Here is a 23,478-nt window from a genome sequence, read left to right on the forward strand (position 1 = left end):
AGCTTGCTCATGAATACGCCACAGCTCTTGTAGAAGATCGCCTGAGAATCCGGACACCTCATCTTCGGGACCGCTGGTCAGCATACCTACAGATATAACTCTGTCAGTTCATGATATCTCTGAACTATTATAAGGTAAATTCGGCCACATACTGAATATGCCGCCGCGCAGCCTTTTATTCTCCTTCACAGAGTCGGCCAGTTGGGCCCGTACATCTTTCAGATCCTCGCCCAATTGGGTATTCGAATCCTGGAGCTTGTTCTTCTCCAGCACGACTTTTGAGAGCACACGCTCGCCCGCGGCTAGCAGTTTCTTGGCTTCTCGTTCTCCGCCTTGGGCAGCTTTCAGTTGTTCCTGTAGTTGATCTAGTGATCCTAATAAGAGGTGAGCAACGGTGTTAGCATTATTGGTATATCATTATGTTTTCTCAATGGAGGGAAACATTACTAGGAGACGCCTTCTTGGATTTCTCTAGTTCGGCACGAGTAGCAGTTAGCTGCGTCTGACACTTTTCTAGCTCTTGGGCTAGCAGGTCGTTCCTCTCCATAAGAACATGGCTATACAACGATACTTAAATCAGTTGTGCCAATTGCTTCAAGTCTCGGGGGCTATTGGCATATGGTTATCATATTCGGATAAAGTAAACTTACCCGCACATCTTTTAGATGCTGCTTTGTGGCTCTGTTAAGCCCATCTCGAGCAGCTCGGGTGTATGCATCAGCCGAGCTGAAGGCGTTAAATGCCTCTTCTGAAAAGCCGGGGTCTTGTAAAACGGCCCGGCGGCGCCGATGATTCATGGCGCTATCCACTTCCGAGTTAGTGATGGATACATCCTACGAATCCTCGGCTGGAGGACAGTCCAGCATTACCCCCGCATCAGCCCCCGTCTTTACGACATAATCTGGATCCTGGTTGTTGGAGGTATGACCAGCCAGACCCCCGAATATAGTCCGGCACACCTTTTTCCTAATACAGGATAAACGGAAAAGTCACAGTTGGATGTGACTGCCAAGGCGCATATTTGTAAATCCATACCTCTTTGATGAAGGCTCGGCCGTATCCTTGTTTGCCTTCCTCTTCGAAGGCTTGCCTAGCGTGGGGGCCACTCTCTTCGGAGATACCCCTGGGGCAGGATGGCGCGCCGAGCGCCTCCCCTTTTGAGCACAGGATAGTGCGGTAGGTGAGGCAATATGAGAAAACTTTTTCGGATGAAATATCTCCGGATTACTTACGTGTGAAGCGGGGAGAAGACCGGGATAATCAGCGATGATGGCCACTTCTGTGTCGTCATAGCTCGTTTGGTAAAACACCCCATTCTCGAGCACCATGAAAATATCCGGATCCTCTTCGAATCCGGGGTCAAGGTCCCGATTGTGGCCCTCGGGCTGCGGGGCAGGACTGTACAGCCCCTCGGAAGTCTTTCGCTAGTGATGTTATAAACGGTTGGGTTAATGTTCGTTGAACATAGCTCAGGGAGTAGAATGAGTAGAGCCAATGGGTCGGGGGCTTACCTAGCTAGGAGGACTATACATATAGTATCCTTCCCTGTGCTTGATGCACAAGAACTCCTCTTCCTCCCCTTTGAACAGTTCGGCCAATATTTTGGCCAGGGCGGTATGGGTATCTGGACCTTTCCTGCCGCAGCGGGAGGCGTCATCTTCCCCATTGTAGTGCCACATGGGAAGTCCTCTGTATTGGAGTGCTGGACCCCCCGCATTATGGAGGTTGCCATTACTTCGACCATCGTGTATCTGAACTGGGCAAGCATCCTTATCTTGCTCAAGAGTTGGCGGACCTCCGCACTATATTCCTCCTCGAGGCTCCGGGGGCGCCAGCTGTGACGTTTCTTCAAAGGAACACTTGCGAACTCAGGAAGACCCCTCCGGGCTGGGGCTGGGAGTACGACGTCCTCGATGTGAACCACTTGGAAGTCCACTCTTCAGACGCTTTCTTCGGCGTGCCGGATAGGTATCCGGTCTCGGCAATGCGCCATATTTCGGCTTCGCCCACTTCAAATATCGATCCCTCATGGTTATGCGGGACAAGGAAGAATAACTTTCTCCACAGTTTAAAATGGGCCTCACAACCCAGAAATAGTTCGCATAAAGCGACATAACCCGCAATGTGCACGATGGAGACTGGAGTAAAGTTATGCAGCTGGAGGACATAATATTCCAAAATCCCTTGGAGGAATGGATGAATTGGAAATCCCACGCCCCTTAGCTGATAGGGGACGAAACACACTCGTTCCCCCCGGACGGATTGGGGAAATCCTCTACCTGGGTTTTGCCGTCAAAGGAGGCCAACCTTGCTCGAACAGGGACCAGATTCGCAGGGGGGAGAAAACCCTGCGTTTGCAGCTTCACCAGCTGACCGTGCGATACGGAGCACCTCTCCCACTCGCCTCTCTCTGGGCCGCAGGGACGGGGGGAGGAGCTGGGAACGCTAGACATGTTCTTTCCTAGCAACCTTTGGGGATTTTCTCCGCGAGATGATTGAATGGATCTAGGATCCAATCTCGTTAAATAGACGCTGTCCCTCGCGTGGCTGGGGTGTTATGTGCAAAAATACCCCGACCTCTCGCATCCGCTCGACACGTGGAAGCTGAAGTTGTTGATACACAGAAGCCGAGGGGTACAATATTAAATGAAAGGCCGAATACACTACTTGGAGGTCATTAGTGGAGGAACCCGCCTTGCAATGTCGAAGAGAATCTATGCGCCGAACACCTCGGCATTGAAGTCTGGTTCGGGGGCTACTGAGGGAGTCCTGGACTATGGGGTCCTCGGGCGTCCGGCCTGTTAACCATGGGCCGACTGATGGGCTGTGAAGGTACGAAGACCGAAGACTGCACCCGTGTCCGGATGGGACTCTCCTTGGCATGGAAGGCAAGCTTGGCGACCAAATATGTAGATTCCTTTCTTTGTAACCGACCTTATGTAACCCTAGATCCTCCCGGTGTCTATATAAACCGGAGGACTTAGTCCGAAGGAGGGGGAGATTCATTACCATAGCCATACAAGCTAGGCATCTAGGGTTTAGCCATTACGATCTCGTGGTAGATCAACTCTTGTAATACTCATATTCATCAAGATCAATCAAGCAGGACGTAGGGTATTACCTCCATAGAGAGGGCCCGAACCTGGATAAACATCGTGTCCCACGTCTCTTGTTGCCATCGACCTTAGACGCACAGTTCGGGACCCCCTACCCGAGATCCGCCGGTTTTGACACCGACAGCCACCGGTGCAGTTTGTAGCAAATGGTCATACATACAACTATGACTATTATCTTGCGGATGGCATCTACCCAAAGTGGCAAACATTTGTGAAGTCGTTGAAAAAACCGGAAGGTAAGAAAAATCTTGATTTCCACAATGCTCAAGCGGCAACTAGAAAAGATGTGGAGAGAGCTTTTGGAATTTTGCAAGCCCAATTTGCTATTGTGAGAGGACCGGCTAGATTTTGGGATAAAAAATGTTTTGGTACATCATGCACGCTTGTGTGATCATGCACAACATGATCATCGAGAATGAGCGTGACCAAGATGTAGACTACTCTCAGTATGAGCTCTTGGAACATCCCGTGCGAGTGCGACGGAGGGCTGAAAGGGTGGCCCGTTTTGTTGCCTCCTATCATGCCATTCGATGTCCCGCAACGCATGATGATCTTTAGAAAGATCTCATTGAGGAGTGGTGGGCATGGAATGGGCGACAAAGAGCATCATGATTTGTGCGTTTGATGTTGTATTGTTGAGCTATTTGTTGTGTTATATTGAACTATTTATTGTATTGAACGATGAACTATTTGTTTGATTTGTAATAACGAAATTGAACTATTTATTGTTGATTTATTTTGTTTGTGTTTGATCATTTTGCTTGTGTCTGGAATGCATATGTTGTCTGTGCGAAAATCGCGCGCGTTGTTGGAGCCGCGCGTGCTATGCATTTTAGCGCGGCTGCTGGAGTCAGCGCTGCCCGCCGCGTCAAACCAGACGATGGACGCGCGGCAAATTAGTTTTTTAGCGCGCGACGCGTTCGGCTGCCGTCGGAGATGCTCCAAGAGAAGGTCGAATTGGATGTTTTGAAGGAATCGACTCACATGGAATTTGGGTCGACGGTTCAGAAGAGTTGGACTCACGCAAAAACAAAATTGAGTCGACCGACCAGTTGCTACTTGCATAACACAGTAATATAGACACCACATTGCATATTCAGCAAGGTATCTAGAAAGGAGATACGTACAACCCCGGCCCCTTCAATTGGCCACCCCCTAGACCAGTGTCCGTATTTTCAGCTAGTGCCACACGTACAACACATACCCTTCGGCCATGTGCCACAGACCCAGTCCGGGGATCGCAGGGGGCAGACGAGGCGCGCACTGCAGCGCCGTGCGACCGCGCGCTGTGCTGCACGAACGCCGGTCGGGCCCGGCGGTGCCCGTGCACGCAGGTCCGCAGGGCGTGAACCGTATGCGAGCATCACGTGTAGGGCGGGCTGTGGTTGGGGCTCGCCAAGAGCAGAGCAGAGCCGACCGTTGGTAATCTACCAGCAGTCCAGCACGCACCACACGCGCATAACATAATCCTCGTTCGTCCATGGGTTTGGACGCACCCATCGTCCGGCCCGTTGGCACCACACACGCGCGCCTCGGACAGAGCGATGGAGTGTGCGTGTGCGTGTGCCGGTCGACCGCCTCCGCCTCGTGCGCACCTACCGGCATGTCGTGGGCTGTGCGATTACCTGCGCCGTGTCGTGTCCGGCCGGCCCGGCCGGAGACGGGGAGGGAGGAGACTTCCAGTGCAATCCACTCAAACGCACGCACAGAGCAGAGCAGAGCAGAGGCGATTAGTTGGCGCGGGCGATCATGTACCACACCGCCATCACCGCGATCATGATGGTTGCTTGCAAGCGATTATCAAGCTAACCGGGGCGTTAATTACGACCGCTAGTACCACTCCAGTGGCGCACCTCGATGTTCATTCATTCATGGCCGTTGCTCTCAGGCTCACAGAGCCACTCGAGCGATTTCCTCCGCCTACGCATCCGATCCAAATTGGCTATTTCCGAAAGGGGCGCGCTGGCTGGCTAGCTGTAGTGCACATTCCATACGAGGAAGCACTGCTGGACAGAGATCGAACGGGACGGAACAGTAAATTATTATTATCTTTGCATACCCAAAGAAAAGAGAGGAGAAGGTTTGCGTCCCGCACCGACGCGACAATTAATCGCGCGCGGTTAACGGAAAGGAGGAGGAAAACGCAGCGCACCGTCGCAATCATCCCCCCGGCTGGTAGCGCAGCGCCACCCAATCAATTGGCATTGCCCCCAAGTAATTAATCAGAAATTACTCCCAGTACTTAGTACCACCGCCAGCCAGTAACTCTGCATGCAAAAAAAGTTTTAGGAAAAAAAACAATCCAGGGGTGTTATGGTCATTTAGCCCAGCAGCTACAGTGGCAGCGGGCAGCTGCGTCACGGGGGAGGGGGGAGAGAGAGTGGTTCGTCGTGGGAGTAACAGACAGACAGCACACCGCAGAGGGGGAGAGAGAGGAGCTGAAAGGCGTCGTACGCGCTCCCACCATCCCCCACCCCCCCTCGCTGCATTATTTTCTCCCTCCCCTCTCCGCCTCCCCGCTTATTCTCTCTCCCCCTCCCTACTCTCTGTCCCCCGTCTGCTCCATTTGCTCTGCGCGCTCCCCTCCCCTCCCCACCCCACCCACTCCCCCATTCCGTCGGCGCAGCAGGCAGGCGAGCGGAGCTCACTCCCCCCTCCCACCCTCGCCGGTTTCCTCCCAAGAAGAGAAGATGTCCGCCGTCCCCTCCAGGTATGAAGAGATTTCCTTGGCCCCTTCGCGCGCCATTGCCGCCTCTCCCCCGCGCTTCTTGTTCCGGGCGAGTTCCGAGGTTTCCCTTGCTTAGACGAATCTGCTCCGTCGTTCCGGGAGGAGGAGGGGGGAGGGGGTGGTTGCGGGAAACGAACGTCCTTTTTGCCACGAAAGGTGGTGGTTGCGGTGCTCCTTGCCGCGGTTCTTGGGGACTGCCAGCGTCGCTAATGCGGTGCCGCGCTGTTCCTTGTGTCGGTGGAGCCAGATTCCGGTGGGATTTCCGCAGATTCGTCTTTCCCGGGGCTTCGACCTGTGAGATGCGGGCAGGGATTGGGCTTTTTAGTCGGTACTATATGTATTTACGGACTTCTTTTATTCTGAGTTTTTGGGGAATTACTGGGAATATATTTGTCTTGTGGTCGAGGAATCATTTCTCACCTACCACTTCTTGGCTGCTATTTCTAGTCGTAATTTCTTAAACTAAAAAAGGGGTAGTATTTGGCTTCTTGGTTTTTCAGAAAGATGCCTAGATCTGGCACTAGTTCATCCGTCTTTTTCTCTTTGTGCGGGCGGCTAGTTCATCGATCTGAAACGGGCATTGCCCCCCGTGAGCTTTGCTGCCAGGCTCCGATTTATTTTCCAGCGTTACTTTGTTCGTATGCTTAAGGCCTGGCTGGTTAGGATCTAGATGTCATGCAAATCGATTACTCACTGCAAGAGTAGAATGGTGTCAAAAGTTATTTTATTTACCGTTCTGGTTGCTGCATATAACTATGTTGCTAAGTATCACTGGGAGTCCTTTGCTCAAGCTTCAAGCTATATCTGAGATCTGATGTTGTCTTTGCCAACTTCACTGCACACTGGTAGTCATATTTCAACTGTGTTAGGGGGTGGGACACACGTTTCTGCATACATTTGGGCGTGCTTAGTTATTTCAGGGGAGATGTCTCCATGAATCCTGCATGTTTCCAGAGTTTGTCTATACCTTCATTTGGGGGGAACGCTATATTATCTTATTCCAACTTGACTTGTCATATCAGGTTTTATGTCTGAAACTTGTAAGTAATAGGGTTATATCCGAATCATGAAATAGATCTACTACGGCTGAGTCCTTCGCTTCATGTTTGTTTTGGTTAGCTACCTCTGCTATAGTGAACGTTTTTTTTTCAGTAACTTGTGTCCTAGAATGGTGTTGCCAATAATTATGATAGAAAAATATTTGAGTCATCGTTATAACAGACACTCATACTAGCCTATTATTAGGGGCACCTAATAGGAAAGCATGAAATCTGCCATCATACACTTATATACTGCACTTATAAATATCTGAAAACCTCAAGGCATTTCGTATGTGCCAGCGTACACATATAATGTGCCCGCACAGTAATGAAACAAACGCATTTTTGGCAAGTGCCAGGTAAAATCTGTAGCATCACTGGCATCTATCATTGCAAGACATACATAAATGCCAGCTAAATTATATGCATGTGTGTGATAGCTGAAAAGCAAGCTGGCCAATAATTGGCGTGCGTCTGAAAAGTGACATTTCCGCTCTCCTAAAATTAACCCAACCCATTCTTTCTCCCCCAATCAATTCCGCAGTATTCTTCACCTTGCTTTGGACCCTTAGTGCCTGCCCCTCACTGCTCCATTGCGCGCCACTCATCCCTCACCTAACCCTCATAGCCTGCCGCACCATGCCATTGCTCCTGTCACTGGTGCCCTCTCCCTTTGAGCTGTACATGAAGGAACTGCTTGATTGCATTGTCTTTTCATGACTTGCAAGTTTTTACTCCAGTGTCAGACAAAAAAAAGTCTGACAAATTAGTAAATATGCTTAGCATAAGGTGTTTGCTTGTTAAGTCGTCTGAATAAACTTCAAAGTGGAAACACAAATGTATGACGCGTTAAATTTTCTCTGAAGAGTTGGTTCTTATTCTAGTATGTTTTTGTTGTTTTGTCCCATGCATCAATTTTCTAATTAGCTCATGCTTTACTATAGTCAACCCACTCTGGTGTAAAAGCCATTCATTTAAAATCCCTTGGATGATCAGTATTATTGTGGTTCTTACTAACATCAATTTTTTTCTTTATCTGCATGCTATTTGTTCTAAAGTGATTATCTCTTGGTCACGTATTGGCAAAATGTACTACACATGCATCGGCTATTTATATATTATTATGTCCTTTTTCAGGAGCTGATTCAAGGTGTAGGTTGTACTATGTGAGAAGGACAGCTGTGCACATCAAGACTCAAATTAGCTTCGCTTGATTACACTTCAGCTGGCTGAATAATAATATATACTTGATTTTGGTGGTTCAAAAACATGGGTTCTAGATTTCCATCACATCAGCTGAGCAGTGGCCTTTATGTTTCTGGCCGACCTGAGCAACCTAAGGAGAAGGCCCCGACCTTTGGATCCAATGTGATGCCATATACTGGTGGTGACACCAAGAAATCTGGAGAGCTTGGGAAGATGTTTGAGCTCCATGCTGAAAGATCCAGAAAATCTGGTCCTCTAGGCAGTGCGCCTTCGAGAAATCCTTCATTTGGTGGTGCTGCCTCCAACTCTGGACCTGTGTCTAATGCTGGCGGTCGGTCAAACTACTCTGGTTCTCTTTCATCTTCAGTTCCTGGCGCCGGAGGATCAGCAAGAGCAAAATCTAACTCCGGACCACTCAATAAGCATGGAGAACCAGTAAAGCGGTCATCTGGTCCCCAGTCTGGAGGTGTGACCCCAATGGCTCGCCAGAATTCTGGCCCTCTCCCTCCAATGCTTCCTACGACTGGGCTTATCACATCTGGCCCTGTAACTTCTGGACCACTGAATTCGTCTGGTGCCCCAAGAAGGAAAGTATCTGGATCTCTTGATCCTGCTGCATCGATGAAGGCGCGGGCCACATCGCTTGCTCACAACCAGGCTGTTACTACACTCACCAGTGAAGGTGGTTTCTCAGTTATGGGAAGCATTTCAAAGTGGGTATTCTGGCTAGTGATCACACTCTTGCTGTTCGGGTTTGCAGTAGGTCTCTTCATTCTTATTGCTGTTCACAATGCGATTGTGCTGATAGTTGTTGTTGCAATGATTGGTTCTGTTGCTGCACTTGTGTCTTGGAATGTTTGGCGGGGCAGGAGAGGCGTGCTCAGGTTTGTCAATAGCTGTCCTGATACTGATCTCAGAACTGCAAAGGATGGAGAGTACGTGAAGGTTACAGGGGTATGTGAAATGCTTCTGATTCTGTTGGATTTATTGCCCTTATCTTCACTCTGATAAATTGCTGTTTAGCGTCAGTATTCATCCTGTTCTACTGAGCATATGCTCATCTGTTGCAATGCACCCTAATGACACTAACCTTAACATAGTTGAGTACTATCAGAATCCAAGTCTGCACATAATATACCAATATATCACCAAATTTCTGTATTTCTTTTACTATTCATGGTATAATTTGCATGGTTGTTATAATTGAATACTTTTAGTCACTTAGTTCCACATGTAGCATAAACTCCTTGTCAGTTTTTGGAGATTGCGTACATTAATCTACAAGTTGACAACAAATTCTTTTTTGTTCCAAGAAAACTTGTTCCGTTATCAGTTACCAGTAATGATCATTATGCCAAACATCACAGGTTGTTACGTGTGGAAATTTCCCCCTGGAGTCCTCATTTCAAAGGATTCCGAGATGTGTGTACACTTCAACTAGGTTGTATGAGTATAGGGGCTGGGATTCAAAAACTGCAAACCCCAAGCATCGCCGGTTTACCTGGGGATTACGGACAGCAGAGGTGAGTTTTGTTTATTCATTAGTGTGTAGAAAAATGATGCTTAAAATAAATTGATACAATGAATTATTCTCCAGTATAAAGATGTGTTGAAAAACTTTACTAATGCAGCTATATTACTTTCTTCCGAACTGACCCTGACATTTCGCCTGTAACTATTGCAGCGACATGCGGTTGATTTCTACATCTCAGATTTCCAGTCTGGGCTTCGAGCATTGGTGAGAACAGGAAGTGGGGCACGGGTGACACCATATGTCGATGAATCGGTAGTAATTGACGTCAATCCTGAGAACAAGGACATGTCTCCTGAATTTCTTAGATGGCTACGAGAAAGGAACCTCTCAAGTGATGGTCGGAAAATGCGCCTAAAAGAAGGGTATTATTTTCTTCATGTTGCTTTCCACCTAGAAGGCTAGCATTGCTGCATAACTAGAGATGTTTACCTCTATCTCGGAAGATGTGTGCCAAAAAGATGTAAGTGAATAATTATGTTCAACTCCATCTTGTACCTGCAGATACATCAAGGAAGGCAGCACTGTGAGCGTGATGGGGGTCGTTCAAAAGAATGAGAGCGTGTTGATGATAGTACCTCCATCAGAGCCCATCTCATCTGGTTGCCAGTGGGGGAGTTGTTTCTTCCCAGCGAACCTTGAAGGACTGGTCGTGAGATGCGAAGATACTTCAGACATGGATGTCATACCAGTATAGCAAGCTGATGATTGCCGTGGTGTGGAATAGCTGCTGTTGAAGAGGGAATGTTGGCCTGTTGAATCTTTTGACCTCGGGTTGGGTTTGATTGGTAGAGTATTAGAACTGAGAAAAAATGTACAAATGTTAGGTGTGATTAAGGCTAGTAAAGATGGGAGTATGGCTGCTGGTTAATCTGTGTTTGGCTGTATAGTCCTTTTTCAATGTGTTTTGTCCTCCTTTGCTCCTGTTTTTTCGGTTATGAGCTCTCAATACTTGTGTAATATGATTGCTTTTGGGCTGTTTGAAGACATGTTGAATCGGGTTTATGTGTTATTTAGGATGATCTTCTTGCACTGCTGTTAAAGCCTAAATATATTGTTGCTGTTACATTTATGTATCCATGTTGTTGGTCCATTTCATCCATTATGTCTTTTGGCCTGTTTGAAGACTCGGTCGAATTGGGTTTATATGTTATGTAGGTTGAATATTTCTTGCACTGCTGTTACCTGTAACATTTCTGTGTCCACATTGTTTTTGTATGTAATTAAAAATGTCAAATACATTACACTGGCTGTGATAATCTGTGACTTGCTTAATTAGGATATGGTTTTTTTGTTCTTCATTGTATTGCATACATCTAATTCAGTAAAAATAATAGGTATCACCTTCTCTGTGTAAACATTGTTTATGCCATTGGGAGAGGAATTTACAGGATGAATAGATTTCTTTACTTCTGTTGAGATTGAGATTTAGTTAGGGTCCTAATTACCCAAAACATAAGGTGGTGAAGACACACTATGCTAGGAAATGTAGAGGACAGCCGATCTGCACGTGTCTTGAAAAAAATAGGGCCAAACTGTAAGTGATTATCCATTTTAGAGTTGGTTGTAGAGATGAAAAGGGGCTCCCTGGTAAAGTAAAACTAGAGGATCTATTTGTCATGAAACAGAGGATTTCTTGGGCTCAGCTGCAATATTGTATAGTGGATATGGTGTAGCTGAAACAACTACAGGGGAACAGAAGGGCCTTGCTGTAAGAGAAGACGAGGCCACCGACAGAAGGCTCCAGGGGCATACCTGCAAGAGAAAAAGTAGGAGGCAGGGACCGGCGCGGAAAATCTCAAAAAAATTTGGACCATTTCTCGATTTGTGCGTGTCATCCTTGCGCAGGGGCCATGCTAATCTTCTCTGTATCGTTCCAATTTTATCGGATGTCCCCGAAGGGACGTGTCTGATGCAGCGACCGAGCTTATAAATCGGTCGAAACGGCCTCGCGTAGGCGAGGTGGGACTAAACAATCCTAGACTGCTGTGTTCTGCTCCCCCGGCCGCTCCCGCGAGCGCGTAAGCCATCCTGGGCCCTAAAAGCCCAGCAGCAAGCAGCCTCGCAGTAGACCTCACGTGGGCTGCATCTCATTACATGGCCCAAATCGGTAGAGAGACAGAGCATAGTGCTGTTTTTTCTTCCTCCCCGTCCTACTCGTGTACTTTGCCACACGCCGAACATGAACATCATCGTGTTGAGTTTGTTCCCAGAGTTAGCTTGTGTTGTGTTCAGTTGTCCCAGAGTATTCTCTAGCTGCTGGCAGCAATCTAGCCCCAACATTTTGACCTCTAATGAATAAGTCTCAGATGAACCTACTGCTTGCTTTAAGGTTCAGGTCAGCGTGTGCAGCCGGCAATGTCAAGTTGATCCTTGGGGTTTTCAGCTGGCAATTATCACCAGTGTGTGCAGTAATGTTATACCAGAGGCACAGGTTAGGGTAGAAATTTGTTTTTGATGAAACAACTTGGTGAGAATCTACCTACGGGGAGGAGCTGAACAAGCAGAGCAGGCGCAGCCCGTCATTCGCCTTCAGAATATCAGCTGAGAAGCAGATCACAACACAACATAAAAATACGCGCGTGTCGTTGGCGGAAGCAATGCATCTCATTTTCATCGCATGTGGTTCAGGTTTATCAAGCCACCCGTCCTCCGACTCCGATCTTGGCCAACTTCATTGATTGGTCATCCAGCCAGGGACCGGGGACCTGGTCCCCGGGCCTCGGTCGGCAAGTTGCCCTGGATATCAGCAACAACATTTTACACGGTGCGGCGGATCATGTCAACATTTTACACGAGGAATGACTCTGAATCGACCCACGTACATACCATGCATCATGCAAGGCCGGTTATCCTTTGATTTCATTCTAGAGTCAGTTGTTACCTGACGGAGAGGGCTAAGTAAACACGTTGCTCCTTTACCTTCGCACCTGTCTTCTTCAGGGAAACTGTCAGTCAGTCTGCCGCGCCAGGGGCTAGACGGGCAATCTCTCTTTCAGGTGCTATTTTCAGCTGGAAATTTTACCAGCGTGTGCATCGGTGCCCCAAGTTAGGAGAACCGTCTTCAACCCAGAAAGAATCTGGGAAGGAGCTAGCAAGCAGAGCAGGTGCAGGGAGCCCATGTGGAAATCGACGCCCACCAGAAGATCAAAACAAGGGAATAAATGCACCAGCTCATGCTCGTGCCCAGACCCAAATCAAAGGAAGGGTCTCGGATCACAACAGGAGCTCCTCTCCTCTCCCCCATGATTTTCTCTACCTTCCCAAGAACCCGTGATCACCCCCCAACCAATCATTCCTCGAACGGTCCCGAACGGCACCTGGTCCCGTCCCGTGTTCTCCCCGCTAACCTCCCGAATTTCACTGTATGGACCCCTTTGATTTTCTTTTTTTGACCTCGGGTTGGGTTTGTTTGGTAGGAGTAGAATACTAGTAGAACTGAGAAAATTGTACACATGTTAGGCGTGATTATGGCTACTAAAGATCGATCGAGTATAGCCGGGCAATCTGTGTTTGGCTGTATAGTCTTTTTCCAATGTAGTATTACGTCCTCTTTTGCTCTTTTTTCGGTTACGAGCTCTGAATACTTGTGTAATATGATGGCATTTGGGCTGTCTGAAGACTTGTTGAATTGGGTTTATATGTCACTTTGGGGCAACGAAGATGATATGAAGGCAGTCCGAGAGCTTCCTGGTAATGGTGCAGGTTTTAATAGGCACTGACTTGACCTGCAATCCTAATGCTATACTTCCTCTCTTCAAGACTGTTACATTCAGACTTATTCTTTGCTACATTCAGCGTCTGTTGATGCGGATTTTATCCTTTGTGCCGTGGAGGCCCAGGGCTTTATGCCCAGGACAAATGGATAAATGGAATTCACGATAGTAATGGCGGTGTTTTTTCTGAATGTACTTTAAATTGTGATACATTTGCAGATTTATTTTACCAGCGTGTTTTCCTGAATGGCTGAATCTCATGTTTCACTTGCAAGTTTATTTTTACTTTTCCTTAGTAGTGTATGGAAGGAATGTTTTCTGTACCTGGCAATTGTATACTGAAGGAATGATAATTTTTTTGTCATGCCTCCGAGAGCCTGAAAGACGTTTCATGTTTAAAGCAGACACAATTTTATACGGACCAAAATATCTGCAGTGGGGGCATGCAGATGGCACACTGCTGCAACGTGCCTGTTCTTCTGCCAGACATGTGTTCATGCTGATAGGCATATGTTGTGCTGCTCCTTTTCCATATCTATATATGTGTTATGCTGGCTCCTTTTCTGTTCTTTTTTTTTTTTGGCTTAGGAAGGTTTACATTTGCAGGTTCCAACAACAATGCCATGATCACATCAAAAAGGAAAGAGAAAAAACATGATCACTTTGTTGGGATTTTCTGAACATGAAGTTTGTTACTCCTATCTGATTCCGGATATCACACTGACTGGCAGTTTAGTTTAGGATAGATTTCCTGCACTGCAGCTAAAGATCTTATCCGTTATACTCCATTTCTGCGTCCACATTGTGTTTGCATGTGATAGAAAATGTCAATACGTTACACTATAGTTTGCGGCAAAAAAATTACTATAATTCCTTTTGTCTTTGGGAGAGAGATTTATAGGATGCAGGGATTTGCTGTACCTCAGTCGAGATTGATAGTTTGGGATATAACTACTGAAAACCTTCCGAAGAGGGCAGCCAGCAAGTGGCACAGAGAAAAGAAAGGACCAACATTGTAAGCGTGGCTCCATGTAGGACTTCAATGGTGTAAGATGAGAAGGCCGCAACTGAAAGTACAAGGGTGTATCTGTTAGGAAGAGAGGATTCCAGGGGCCATGCTGGGATATTGAGAGAAGGCTCCAGGGGCACGGCTGTAATAGAGAAAGTAGCAGGCAGGGACCGGCGCGGAAAATCTCAAAAAAATTTGGACCATTTCTCGATTTGTGCGTGTCATCCTTGCGCAGGGGCCATGCTAATCTTCTCTGTATCGTTCCAATTTTATCGGATGTCCCCGAAGGGACAAGTTTGATGCAGCAAGCGAGCTTATAAACCGGTCAGAACTCTGCTGGACAGGCGAGGTGGGACTAAACTAAGAGGAACTGCTGCGTTGCTCTCCCCAATCGTGAACACGTCGACCACCCGACAAAGCCCGATCATGCGGGCCTAAAAGCCCAGCGCTAGACCGTTGCTGAACTCACGTGGGCTGCATCTCACTATGCGCCCAGATCAGTGAGAGCTAGAGGGCAGTTATCTTCAGCTCTCTCGTAGTTCCTCTGATCAATATTCCTAGTTCGATTCCCTCCTAGCAGTGAGTAACAATGTGCTCCTTGATAAATATAAATGTGTTGAGCACCAGAACTGTCAGAATAACGGGCTTGGTTCCTTAAGATTCACAAATGTTAAGTGTGATTATGGCTACTAAAGATCGATCGAGTAGTATTTTCCAATGTATTACGTCCTCTTTTGCTCTTTGTTCAGTTATGAGCTCTGAATACTTGTGTGATATGATTTTTTCGGTAAAGACTTGTGTGATATGATGGTATTTGGGATGTTTGAAGACCTTTTGAATTGGGTTTACATGTTACTTTGGGGCAACGAAGATAATATGAAGACAGTCCGAGAGCTTTCTTGTAAGGAGTGAGGTTTTAGTAGGCACTGACTTGACCTGCAATCCACATTGTGCAGTCCGAGATGCCTATACTTCCTCTCTTCAAGACTGTTACATTCAGACTTATTCTTTGCTACGTTCAGCGTGTGTTGATGGCGCTTCGATCCTTTCTGCTGCAGAGGCCCAGGGCTTTGTGCCCAGGACAAATGGATAAATGGAATTCACGATAGAAATGGCGGTGCTTTCCTGAATGTACTTTGAATTGTGATACATTGTGTTTACCTGAATGGCTGGATCTCATGTTTTAACTCGCAGGTTTTATTTTACTTTTCCGTAGTAGTGTATCTGTGTATGAGAGGAATTTTTTCTTTATCTGGCAATTATATACTGAAGGAATGATGTCTGTGACTGTGAGAGCCTGAAAGGCGTTTCATGTTTAAAGCAGATGCAATTTTATACGGACCAAAATATCTGCAGTGGGGCATGCAGCTGGCACACTGCTGCAACGTGCTTGTTCTTCTGCCAGCATGTGTTCCTGTTGGCAGGCATATAATTATATGCTGTGCTGCTCCTTTTCTCCAATATATAGTGTCAAAAAAACGTACTCCGTTTTACATTTTGAGACAGAGGAAGTACGCTGGCTCTTTTTTCTCTTCTTGTTTGGCTTAGGAAGGGTTTACGTTTCGGGTTCCAACAACAAAGCCATGATTACATAGAAAAAACATGATCACTTTGCTGTGAACATGACGTTTTATTATGTGTCTCCAGGTATCACATTGACAGTTTAATTTAGGATAGATTTCTTGCACTGCTACAAAAGATCTTGGCTGTTGTATTTCAGCGTCCACATTGTTTGTATGTGGTAGCAAATGTGAATACATTACACTAGCTGTGACACTTGCTTAATTATAATATGGGTTGGATCAGAACGATAATTCTCTTGTGGGTGTGGTGTGTTGTCTTTGGGAGAGAGATTCCTTTACCTCAGTCCAGATTCAGTGTTTGGGATCTAATTACCGAAAACATTGTGAAGAGGGCACAGAGAAAAGAAAGGACCAGACTGTAAGCGACGCTCCATTTAGGACTTTCAATGTAAAGATGAGAAGACCGCAACTGAAAGTACGAGGGTGTATCTGTTAGAAACATAGGATTCCAGGGGCCATGCTGCGATATTGTGAGAAGGCTCAGGGGCACGACTGTAATAGATAAAGGAGCAGCCAGGGACGGGCGCAGAAAATGTCAAAAAAATTTGGACCATTTCTCGATTTGTGCGTGTCATCCTTGCGCAGGGGCCATGCTAATCTTCTCTGTATCGTTCCAATTTTATCGGATGTCCCCGAAGGGACAGGACTGGCTGCAGCGAGCGAGGTTATAAACCAGTGAGAACTCTGCTGGACAGGCGAGGTGGGACTAAACGAAATAGAACTGCTGCGTTGCTCTCCCCAGCCGTTGGGCTTGCACGTCGACCACCCGACAAAGCCCGATCATGCGGGCCTAAAAGCCGAGCTCGAGACCGTTGCTGAACTCACGTGGGCTGCATCTCACTACGTAGCCCATATCAGTGAGAGCCAGAGGGCAGTTATCTTCAGCTCTCTCGTAGTTCCTCTGATCAATATTCATAGTTCCGATTCCCTCCTAGCAGTGAGTGACAATGTGCTCCTTAATAAATACTAGATGACCTGTCCCGCCATTTGGCGCGCAAGACAAATTTGAAGCAAGAACTAGAGATTACTTTGTTTTTTTGGTAGTAGATGATGTTGATGTATGCTCTTTTGCGAAGCGTCGTGGATCTATATAAAAATATTTTTTTTCTCATTTACAATGTATGAAACTGATAAAATTGACGTAAAAGCCCAACTGAAACAAAGAACAAAATGCAAATGTTTGAGTTTGCAATTAGAAGATTCAAGTAGCTATATACGCAGGTGGCACAATAAAATGCACTAAAGACATGATAATATAGAGCATTGTGTCCAGGAGCACTTCTTAGTGATAGTGGTCAATTACATCATATACTCCCTCCGTCCGAAAAAGTTTGTCCCAAGTTTGTTCCTCAAATGAATGTATCTAGCACTAACTTGATGCTACATACTGAAGAGTATACACACTGAAGTTGCTAAACACAATCGGTCACTGAATAATAACACGGATGCATCAAAGGCATATTTCCGTGTAATCAAAAGATGGCTGAAACTTTTTCATGTTGTTCACAAGTCCTTTTGCTTCACTCGTCCAGTGGTCATTGGTGTGGGTGTTGTGTGAAACAATGCCCCTTGCATCTGTTTGTCCACGCACCTTGTAACATGAGAACTACTCCCTCCGTTTCAAAATAGACGACCCAACTTTGTATTAACTTTGTACTAAACTGAGTCATCTATTTTGAAACGGAGGGAGTATTTGCTAAAGAAACAAAAAGATTAATGCCATCTCCTAACTACCAACTATATTATGACATGTGTTAAACCATCGAAGTAAAACAATTCAATATTCGCATGGGTACTAACATAAATGAAATAAAACTCCGCATTCAGCATGCCTTAGTAGCATCGCTGCATACTATTGTATAATTATCAGAAGGCTGGCATGCATTGTTAGATCGTGCAAAGTAAAAAGCGCATTGTGAAGCACTGACATTTAACCTAGACAGACAGGGCAAAGATATCAGCAACGGAAACATTGTGAAGCACTTGTGCGTCCATAATAAGAGGTGGGAATCTACTGCAGTTTTTATTCACTAAACACAAACAATAAAAGATATTAATAAATACATATAGGCATTCATGATGAAGATTGACATCTGCCATGCCGGATCAAGCGGAATGAAGCCGTATTGATGCCACAATAACATCCACATTTTTTCTGATTTAATTTTTGAATGAAATGAATGAGGAGCAGGATGACATGAATGGCTCAGATTTGTTTGGCATGCCTGTATTACTTTTGCACTCATGACCTCAATTACCAAATCTAACAAATTGCTGAAGCTGGAAAGTAAAACCTCCATCTTGAATGATAATAAGTCGGAGAGTGACAGCGGATCAAGTCCTGCAAGGGAATACAAGGGAGTGAGGCTACTTTGGACATGGCTGGGTGAACTGAACCCTTTGTTTTATCGCTGGGTCAAGTGGGTGAAAGAGCTGATGTGCCATGAACGAATAAACTGGGGAGCGGGGTCATGTGTGGCTGCCCTGCAGGGATTCTCCTTTTGAAATGAGAAAAGCTTGATGAATAGAACAGAGATGGAAGAAAGCACGATATCATAGAACCTGCAAAACAAACGGGAACGAACTCATCAGACCAAAAAAACTCATAGGTCCAGCAGACGTCGATTGTCGTTGAGGTGCAAGCATGTAATTATATAATCATGCATGTTCATGGCTGAACTCACTCTTCTTTCAACAAAAAATTTAAATTGTATAGTGAAGTGAAATGCGAAAATCAACTTCCTCTATCCATAACCATTTTTAGTTTTGTAGTGAAAATTTGACGAACCATAATAAATCCCTGAAAAGTAGCATTTCAGTGTGATTTGTGTCTTTTCTCAAGGATTTCTGCACACCTATCCCAGGTTACACTTCCTTGTTGATGGTTTGTTCTTGGCTAAAGTTGGTTGTTGAATCCATTTTATATAAAAAAGGCACTCCTACTCAATCTCCTTCAATTTTAAATTAATACTGGTTGAGAGCAAAGGTACTGTAAGGAAGGTACCCAGTAAGTGAAAGCAAAGATATATGTTTATCTTGCATTGGAGATAGTAATAATAATGCAGGTTGAAAGCAAAGATACTTAGGTTGTAAGGGTAAAGTAAATTAATACAGGTTGAGAGCAAAGGTTCCGTAAGGAAGGTACTTGGTAAGTGAAAGCAAAGAAGATAGTGTATAAAAATAATAAAAATGGATAATCTAATATCTTACGTGTACCAAAATTCAAGCATGTCATGGGCTGCAAAGCTGCAAAATTTGTATCAAACTGAAGATCAAACCCGAGACTCTTTTTTAACCCAAAAATATAGACTCTAATGATCAGTGCAATCTTTATACATCACAGATTGTTGACACATTTCTAACTAAACGGTCAACAATTACAAAAAATCATTTTCTAACCACTGTAGTTGCAAAATCAATTCACCATCTGTCTTTAGAACTAACTAAACGGCCAAAGAGTACGAAGACTTCTATAGCTAACAAATATAAACATACAGTTAGTTGCATGAAGATAAGTATAATGGTCCCTAAACCTCTCCACTCCTTGGCCAGAACACACAAAACACAAGGCTTATCAAACATGAGTCTGTCCAAAACCAAGATCAACCATACTGGGAAAAACATTCAGAAATCTCAAGGTTTCTCACCTCTTAAATCAATTGAAACAAAAGCACAAAGAAACCAATCACAAGAATAGATTTATTCACCTTCTCAATCCATCAGGACCTGACCAACCTTTGGACTATAGATCCTCATCCAAACTGTGAGATTTTCCTCCTGTGGGTGAGATTGCCCAACACAATTGTTCTTATGTTTCTTTGTGGCTAAATTGAGTGCATGTTCAACAGGGTCTTGAAGTTTCATTCATTCCTAGATTGCAGAACAAAGTGTCATTACTATCTTATCAAAGATCTTGATCTTCTCGTGACAAAACCAAAAGATATCAAGTGAGGTCGACATTGACAACTCTGAACATGACACATTGCAGGAAAAAGTGAGATGAAAAGTAGCAGTTGTACAAGGCACTGAAGGTGGGAATGTAAGCAAACATCTTACGTGTAAAATCTTGCTGTGCGTAGCTGCAGAAACAAGAATTCTGCTTGTCAGAGGCACGCATCCAAAAATAAGAAGCATGGACCAATGTCTTGGGGACACAAGAGGGGTCTCACACCACTCGATTAGCTGCAGCCATCCAGCAAAACCATCAGAACCCCACCTTTGGTCTTACATTAGGTACTTCTCATCTCTAACAGTTAATGGTTGGCCATCTGAAACTGAAAGGAGGTTGAAGAACAAAAATATATAGCTTAATTATCTTATTTATACCACATGATTATATATAGCATTGAGCATCTGTATTTTTGTCTACAAAGCATAGAACATAAAATAGATAACTCGAACTAATTTACTTTCAAGCATCATATCAAGATCGTTGCTACTAACATTAGATAAATTCAAACAAGTTTTTGAGAAACTATACACCACATAATTTTGGACCAGATTTTTCAGTTTGATGCGTAACAGTTCCAAGAGGATGCCACCTAAAGAAAGAAACTACAAAACATGAACAATACTCTAAAGGATTAATTTCAAGCTTAATATAGTATCCTCGGGATAGACAGAATAAATTTCCAACGGCAGCCACATCACATCATAGGCTAACGAGACTCCCAACAAATTATACGCAAGGATTTTCAGTTTGCCATCAAAGATCAAAAGGAAAATATATGGTTCATGCTCTCTTTTTTCTCTCATGCAACTCTTATTAAAAATTGATTGGTTCATGGAAAAGAAAGGCATGCATTTTAGTGAACATATGTTTCAGTTGTCTTTTCTTATCCGTGTTTGGAAAAGATCAAATAGAACATAAGCGAACCCAAAAATATCCTGGTGATGAAACAAAATATATACAATTTCATGTCTCCTACAGTCCTATCGAGCAGGGAAGGAAATCAAGGTACCAAATGCTAGTTTATGGGTCGAGAACCCCACAAGATAGAAGCAAATATCTACCACACGGATTCTTGCTATGATTGACTGGAACTAATGTTTTGATCGGATAGTTTTTTTGTTCTTTACACTTTTATTTACCTCATGGATTCTTATTAATCACAAAATCATCTTGTTATAATTGACTGGAACTGGTTTTTTTAAGAATGATATCACATACATAGATCACTCCTCTCCTCTAGACTTCTAGGACATTCATCAAACACTGTTAGGCGGTTTTTGGAAGAATGAAATCACATGGTTACATAGAGCACTCCTTCCCTCCAGCCTACTAAGACTTTCATCGAACACCTTGTAGGCGTACAGAAACAAAATCTGCACAAACAAATACATTGGAAGGAGGAGGGAAATTAGGAAGATGACAAGAGTGTGTGCACCTGCTTGAGAGGAGCAGCTCCACCGGCACCACAGGGACGCGGCTGACCTCCTCCTTCTTCCCAGCAGCAGCACCGCACCACGACAACCTGCTGCTTCCCGTCCTTGTAGCCTGCCTCCCCTGCTTCTTCGCCCCACCAGCAGCCTCGCCTAACCTGTTGAGCACCGAGGAGGAGGAAGAAGTCAACAAGAGCACCAACGCGAGCTTGGTGATAAAGAAAGCGACGCGGGAGGAGAAGGGCTGGGTCACCATGGCTCTCTCCGCGGCCGGATCTCGCGGAGGGGCGGCTCCACCGGCACCCCAGGGACGCGGCTGACCTCTTCCTTCTTCCCAGCAGCACCATCGCACCACGAGAACATGCTGCTTCCCGGGGAGGTGCTGGGGGGGGGGCACCGGCCGCCCTGCTCTGGGCGAGAGGGAGAAGGCGGAGGCCGTCGAGGAGGGGGCGGCTGGGTGGAGAGGGAGAGGAGACGGCTGAGATTCTGCGGGAGAAGGCGGCTAGGGTTCTGCGGGTGACAGAGGAGGAAGTGAGCGAGGGGAAAGGGAGAGGAGAGGACGCGCGAATAAAAGGAGACGTGGCTAGTGCCGCTAGTTGGCCGCACTTGCTCATCTTTTATATGTTCAATAAACGTGCTGGGCATCAGAACTGTCAGAATGATGGACTTGGTTCCTTAAGATTTTCTGAAATTCCTAGTGTAAATCTCAAAAGCTTGTATAATACCATATGTCTTTACCATGTTGTAACACAAAGTGAAATGGACTCAACTGTTTAGCGAGCGTTAGTTTCCCACTGGTGCCCAAGTAGATGCATTATTCTTTGATTTTTTTAACATACATTGTTCTTTGTTATCAGTCACACTGTCACACAAGCTAACTAATTGGAGATTTGCATAACTCAGCCAGCTCAAACAGTTTCATATAAAGGTAGCACAATGTAGTTAATTTAGGTTTAAGCAACTATTGTGGGGTCAATGCACCAGACCCTGTACGCTTATATTGCTTGATTTGTACTAGTATAAGTGGTTACTATGTGTGCAAGTTGCATGCTTCTACTAAGTTTTCATGTCTTTTTGCCGCAAATAATAGTGACATGCACCTGACACCATGTATGGACCAGTTCTCCATTGTAAGCAAGTAGGCATGTAGGCGTCCGCGAACGTCCGCAAGATAAAAATTAAGCCTAGCGTGATTATGAAACTAACATTGGAGCTTGAATAAATTTGACTCTACATATGGTAAAGTTACAACCTCATTCATAACTAAATACTCTGTTGTATACTAAACAGGCTCTGCAGGCAGCCAAGCATAAGTCAGTAGAGCACAAATTCAACTACTGGAAATTTCTCCCTTTAACCACTGAGTGGATTTTCATTTCCAAGGACACAGTAGAAAAAAAACATTGGATGACTATGTGAGTTATTTTTCATTCTCCCTTTAACCACATGAGAACTTATGAGCATGTCGATGAAGATAGCCTGGCATGGTTTGTGATTAACAGGGAAATGAGTCTTACAATTTGTAACATCAGCAGTAAGATGGATGGTGGTATTTAATAGCATTGCTTAGTCACTTTTTTGGAAAATCAAATTCATATCAATGAAGTCAGCTGGTTGTATCCACGCCACTTGAGAATTTCAGAAATTGATTGACTTATGAGCAAGTCATCCTTCTTGCATCTTTTCCAGCACTTTGTGGACATAAAGTCGATGAAGATAATATGCTCTGTTTTGGTCAACAAAGTTTGATCGAATTCAGGTGGAACAGTCAGTCAAATGCAAGTGAACGTATTTCTGAATTTGCACTTTTGTTTTGATTCATAATATACATTTATCATGCATGAATTGCAGTTTTTAGTCCCTTAATATGATCTACACTATTGAATTTTTTTTCTAGCTTGCATTCTACATAGGACATGTACTTATTTCCTATGCATTACTCCCCTAACTGCTAGGCATTGCTATGTATATTGTTACTTTCCTTCCTATTGATCGTCGGTGTTCCTCTGATAATTGTCCAAAAATTAAAAACACCAAAATTATCGATTTCTATCGGTTTCACTATTTATTTTTAGCATTGTTATAGTAGCTTCAAAATCGAGTGTGTCCTGACTGTTATGGTGTCTTTACGGATCATACATGTTCTTATTTGCAGCAAGAGTCGTGA

At 45.0% G+C, this 23,478-nt stretch overlaps 2 protein-coding genes and 3 non-coding genes across 9 annotated transcripts; 1 reads left to right on the top strand and 4 right to left on the bottom strand.

Annotated features, from left to right (window-relative positions):
- The first annotated feature begins 5,643 nt into the window (after positions 1-5,643).
- Positions 5,644-10,693, top strand: LOC125539542 (protein SHOU4). Of its 2 annotated transcripts, XM_048703028.2 has the most exons (6): positions 5,644-5,826; positions 8,022-8,803; positions 8,960-9,044; positions 9,458-9,613; positions 9,775-9,986; positions 10,126-10,693. In XM_048703028.2, exons 2-6 carry the CDS (start codon positions 8,154-8,156, stop codon positions 10,316-10,318), a joined length of 1,296 nt encoding a protein of 431 aa, XP_048558985.1. In that variant the 5' UTR covers positions 5,644-5,826; positions 8,022-8,153; the 3' UTR covers positions 10,319-10,693. The 2 variants fall into 2 exon arrangements, with proteins under 2 accessions (XP_048558985.1, XP_048558984.1); XM_048703027.2 differs by having other exon boundaries at positions 5,645-5,826; positions 8,022-9,044.
- Positions 10,694-11,423: 730 nt separating this feature from the next.
- Positions 11,424-11,526, bottom strand: LOC125542014 (U6 spliceosomal RNA). The gene has a single exon (XR_007297799.2). It is a non-coding gene; the product is annotated as a U6 spliceosomal RNA (small nuclear RNA).
- A 3,009-nt stretch (positions 11,527-14,535) lies between these two features.
- LOC125542012 (U6 spliceosomal RNA) lies at positions 14,536-14,638 on the bottom strand. The gene has a single exon (XR_007297796.1). It is a non-coding gene; the product is annotated as a U6 spliceosomal RNA (small nuclear RNA).
- Positions 14,639-16,468: 1,830 nt separating this feature from the next.
- LOC125542013 (U6 spliceosomal RNA) lies at positions 16,469-16,571 on the bottom strand. Its single transcript, XR_007297797.1, has one exon. It is a non-coding gene; the product is annotated as a U6 spliceosomal RNA (small nuclear RNA).
- A 525-nt stretch (positions 16,572-17,096) lies between these two features.
- On the bottom strand, positions 17,097-21,674 carry LOC125539543 (uncharacterized). Of its 4 annotated transcripts, none has more exons than XR_007296896.2 (5): positions 21,565-21,634; positions 21,317-21,469; positions 19,986-20,203; positions 19,637-19,799; positions 17,097-18,491 (listed from the first exon to the last, which is right to left on the bottom strand). XR_007296896.2 is itself a non-coding variant. In XM_087544805.1 (2 exons), the coding sequence occupies exons 1-2, from the start codon at positions 21,672-21,674 to the stop codon at positions 21,220-21,222; spliced, it is 360 nt and encodes a 119-aa protein (XP_087400931.1). In that variant the 3' UTR covers positions 20,216-21,219. The 4 variants fall into 4 exon arrangements, 1 of the variants encoding a protein (XP_087400931.1); XR_007296898.2 differs by having other exon boundaries at positions 19,637-19,897; XR_007296897.2 differs by lacking the exon at positions 21,565-21,634 and having other exon boundaries at positions 19,986-20,111; positions 21,317-21,456.
- Positions 21,675-23,478: the final 1,804 nt, after the last annotated feature.

This window comes from Triticum urartu, chromosome 2A (assembly GCF_056163025.1).
Source record: "Triticum urartu cultivar PI428250 chromosome 2A, HENAU_Tu73, whole genome shotgun sequence".
NCBI lineage: Eukaryota > Viridiplantae > Streptophyta > Magnoliopsida > Poales > Poaceae > Triticum > Triticum urartu.

Bases quoted from the DNA above. Each gene is read 5' to 3' on its own strand.
- LOC125539542 (XM_048703027.2), top strand. From the start codon at position 8,154: ATGGGTTCTAGATTTCCATCACATCAGCTGAGCAGTGGCCTTTATGTT. The intron at 9,045-9,457 runs GTATGTGAAATG...CAAACATCACAG, and splicing joins AGTACGTGAAGGTTACAGGG to GTTGTTACGTGTGGAAATTT. The intron at 9,987-10,125 runs GTATTATTTTCT...TTGTACCTGCAG, and splicing joins AAAATGCGCCTAAAAGAAGG to ATACATCAAGGAAGGCAGCA.
- LOC125539543 (XM_087544805.1), bottom strand. From the start codon at position 21,674: ATGTTCTCGTGGTGCGATGGTGCTGCTGGGAAGAAGGAAGAGGTCAGC. The intron at 21,470-21,564 runs GTGACCCAGCCC...GGTGCTCAACAG, and splicing joins CGGCCGCGGAGAGAGCCATG to GTTAGGCGAGGCTGCTGGTG.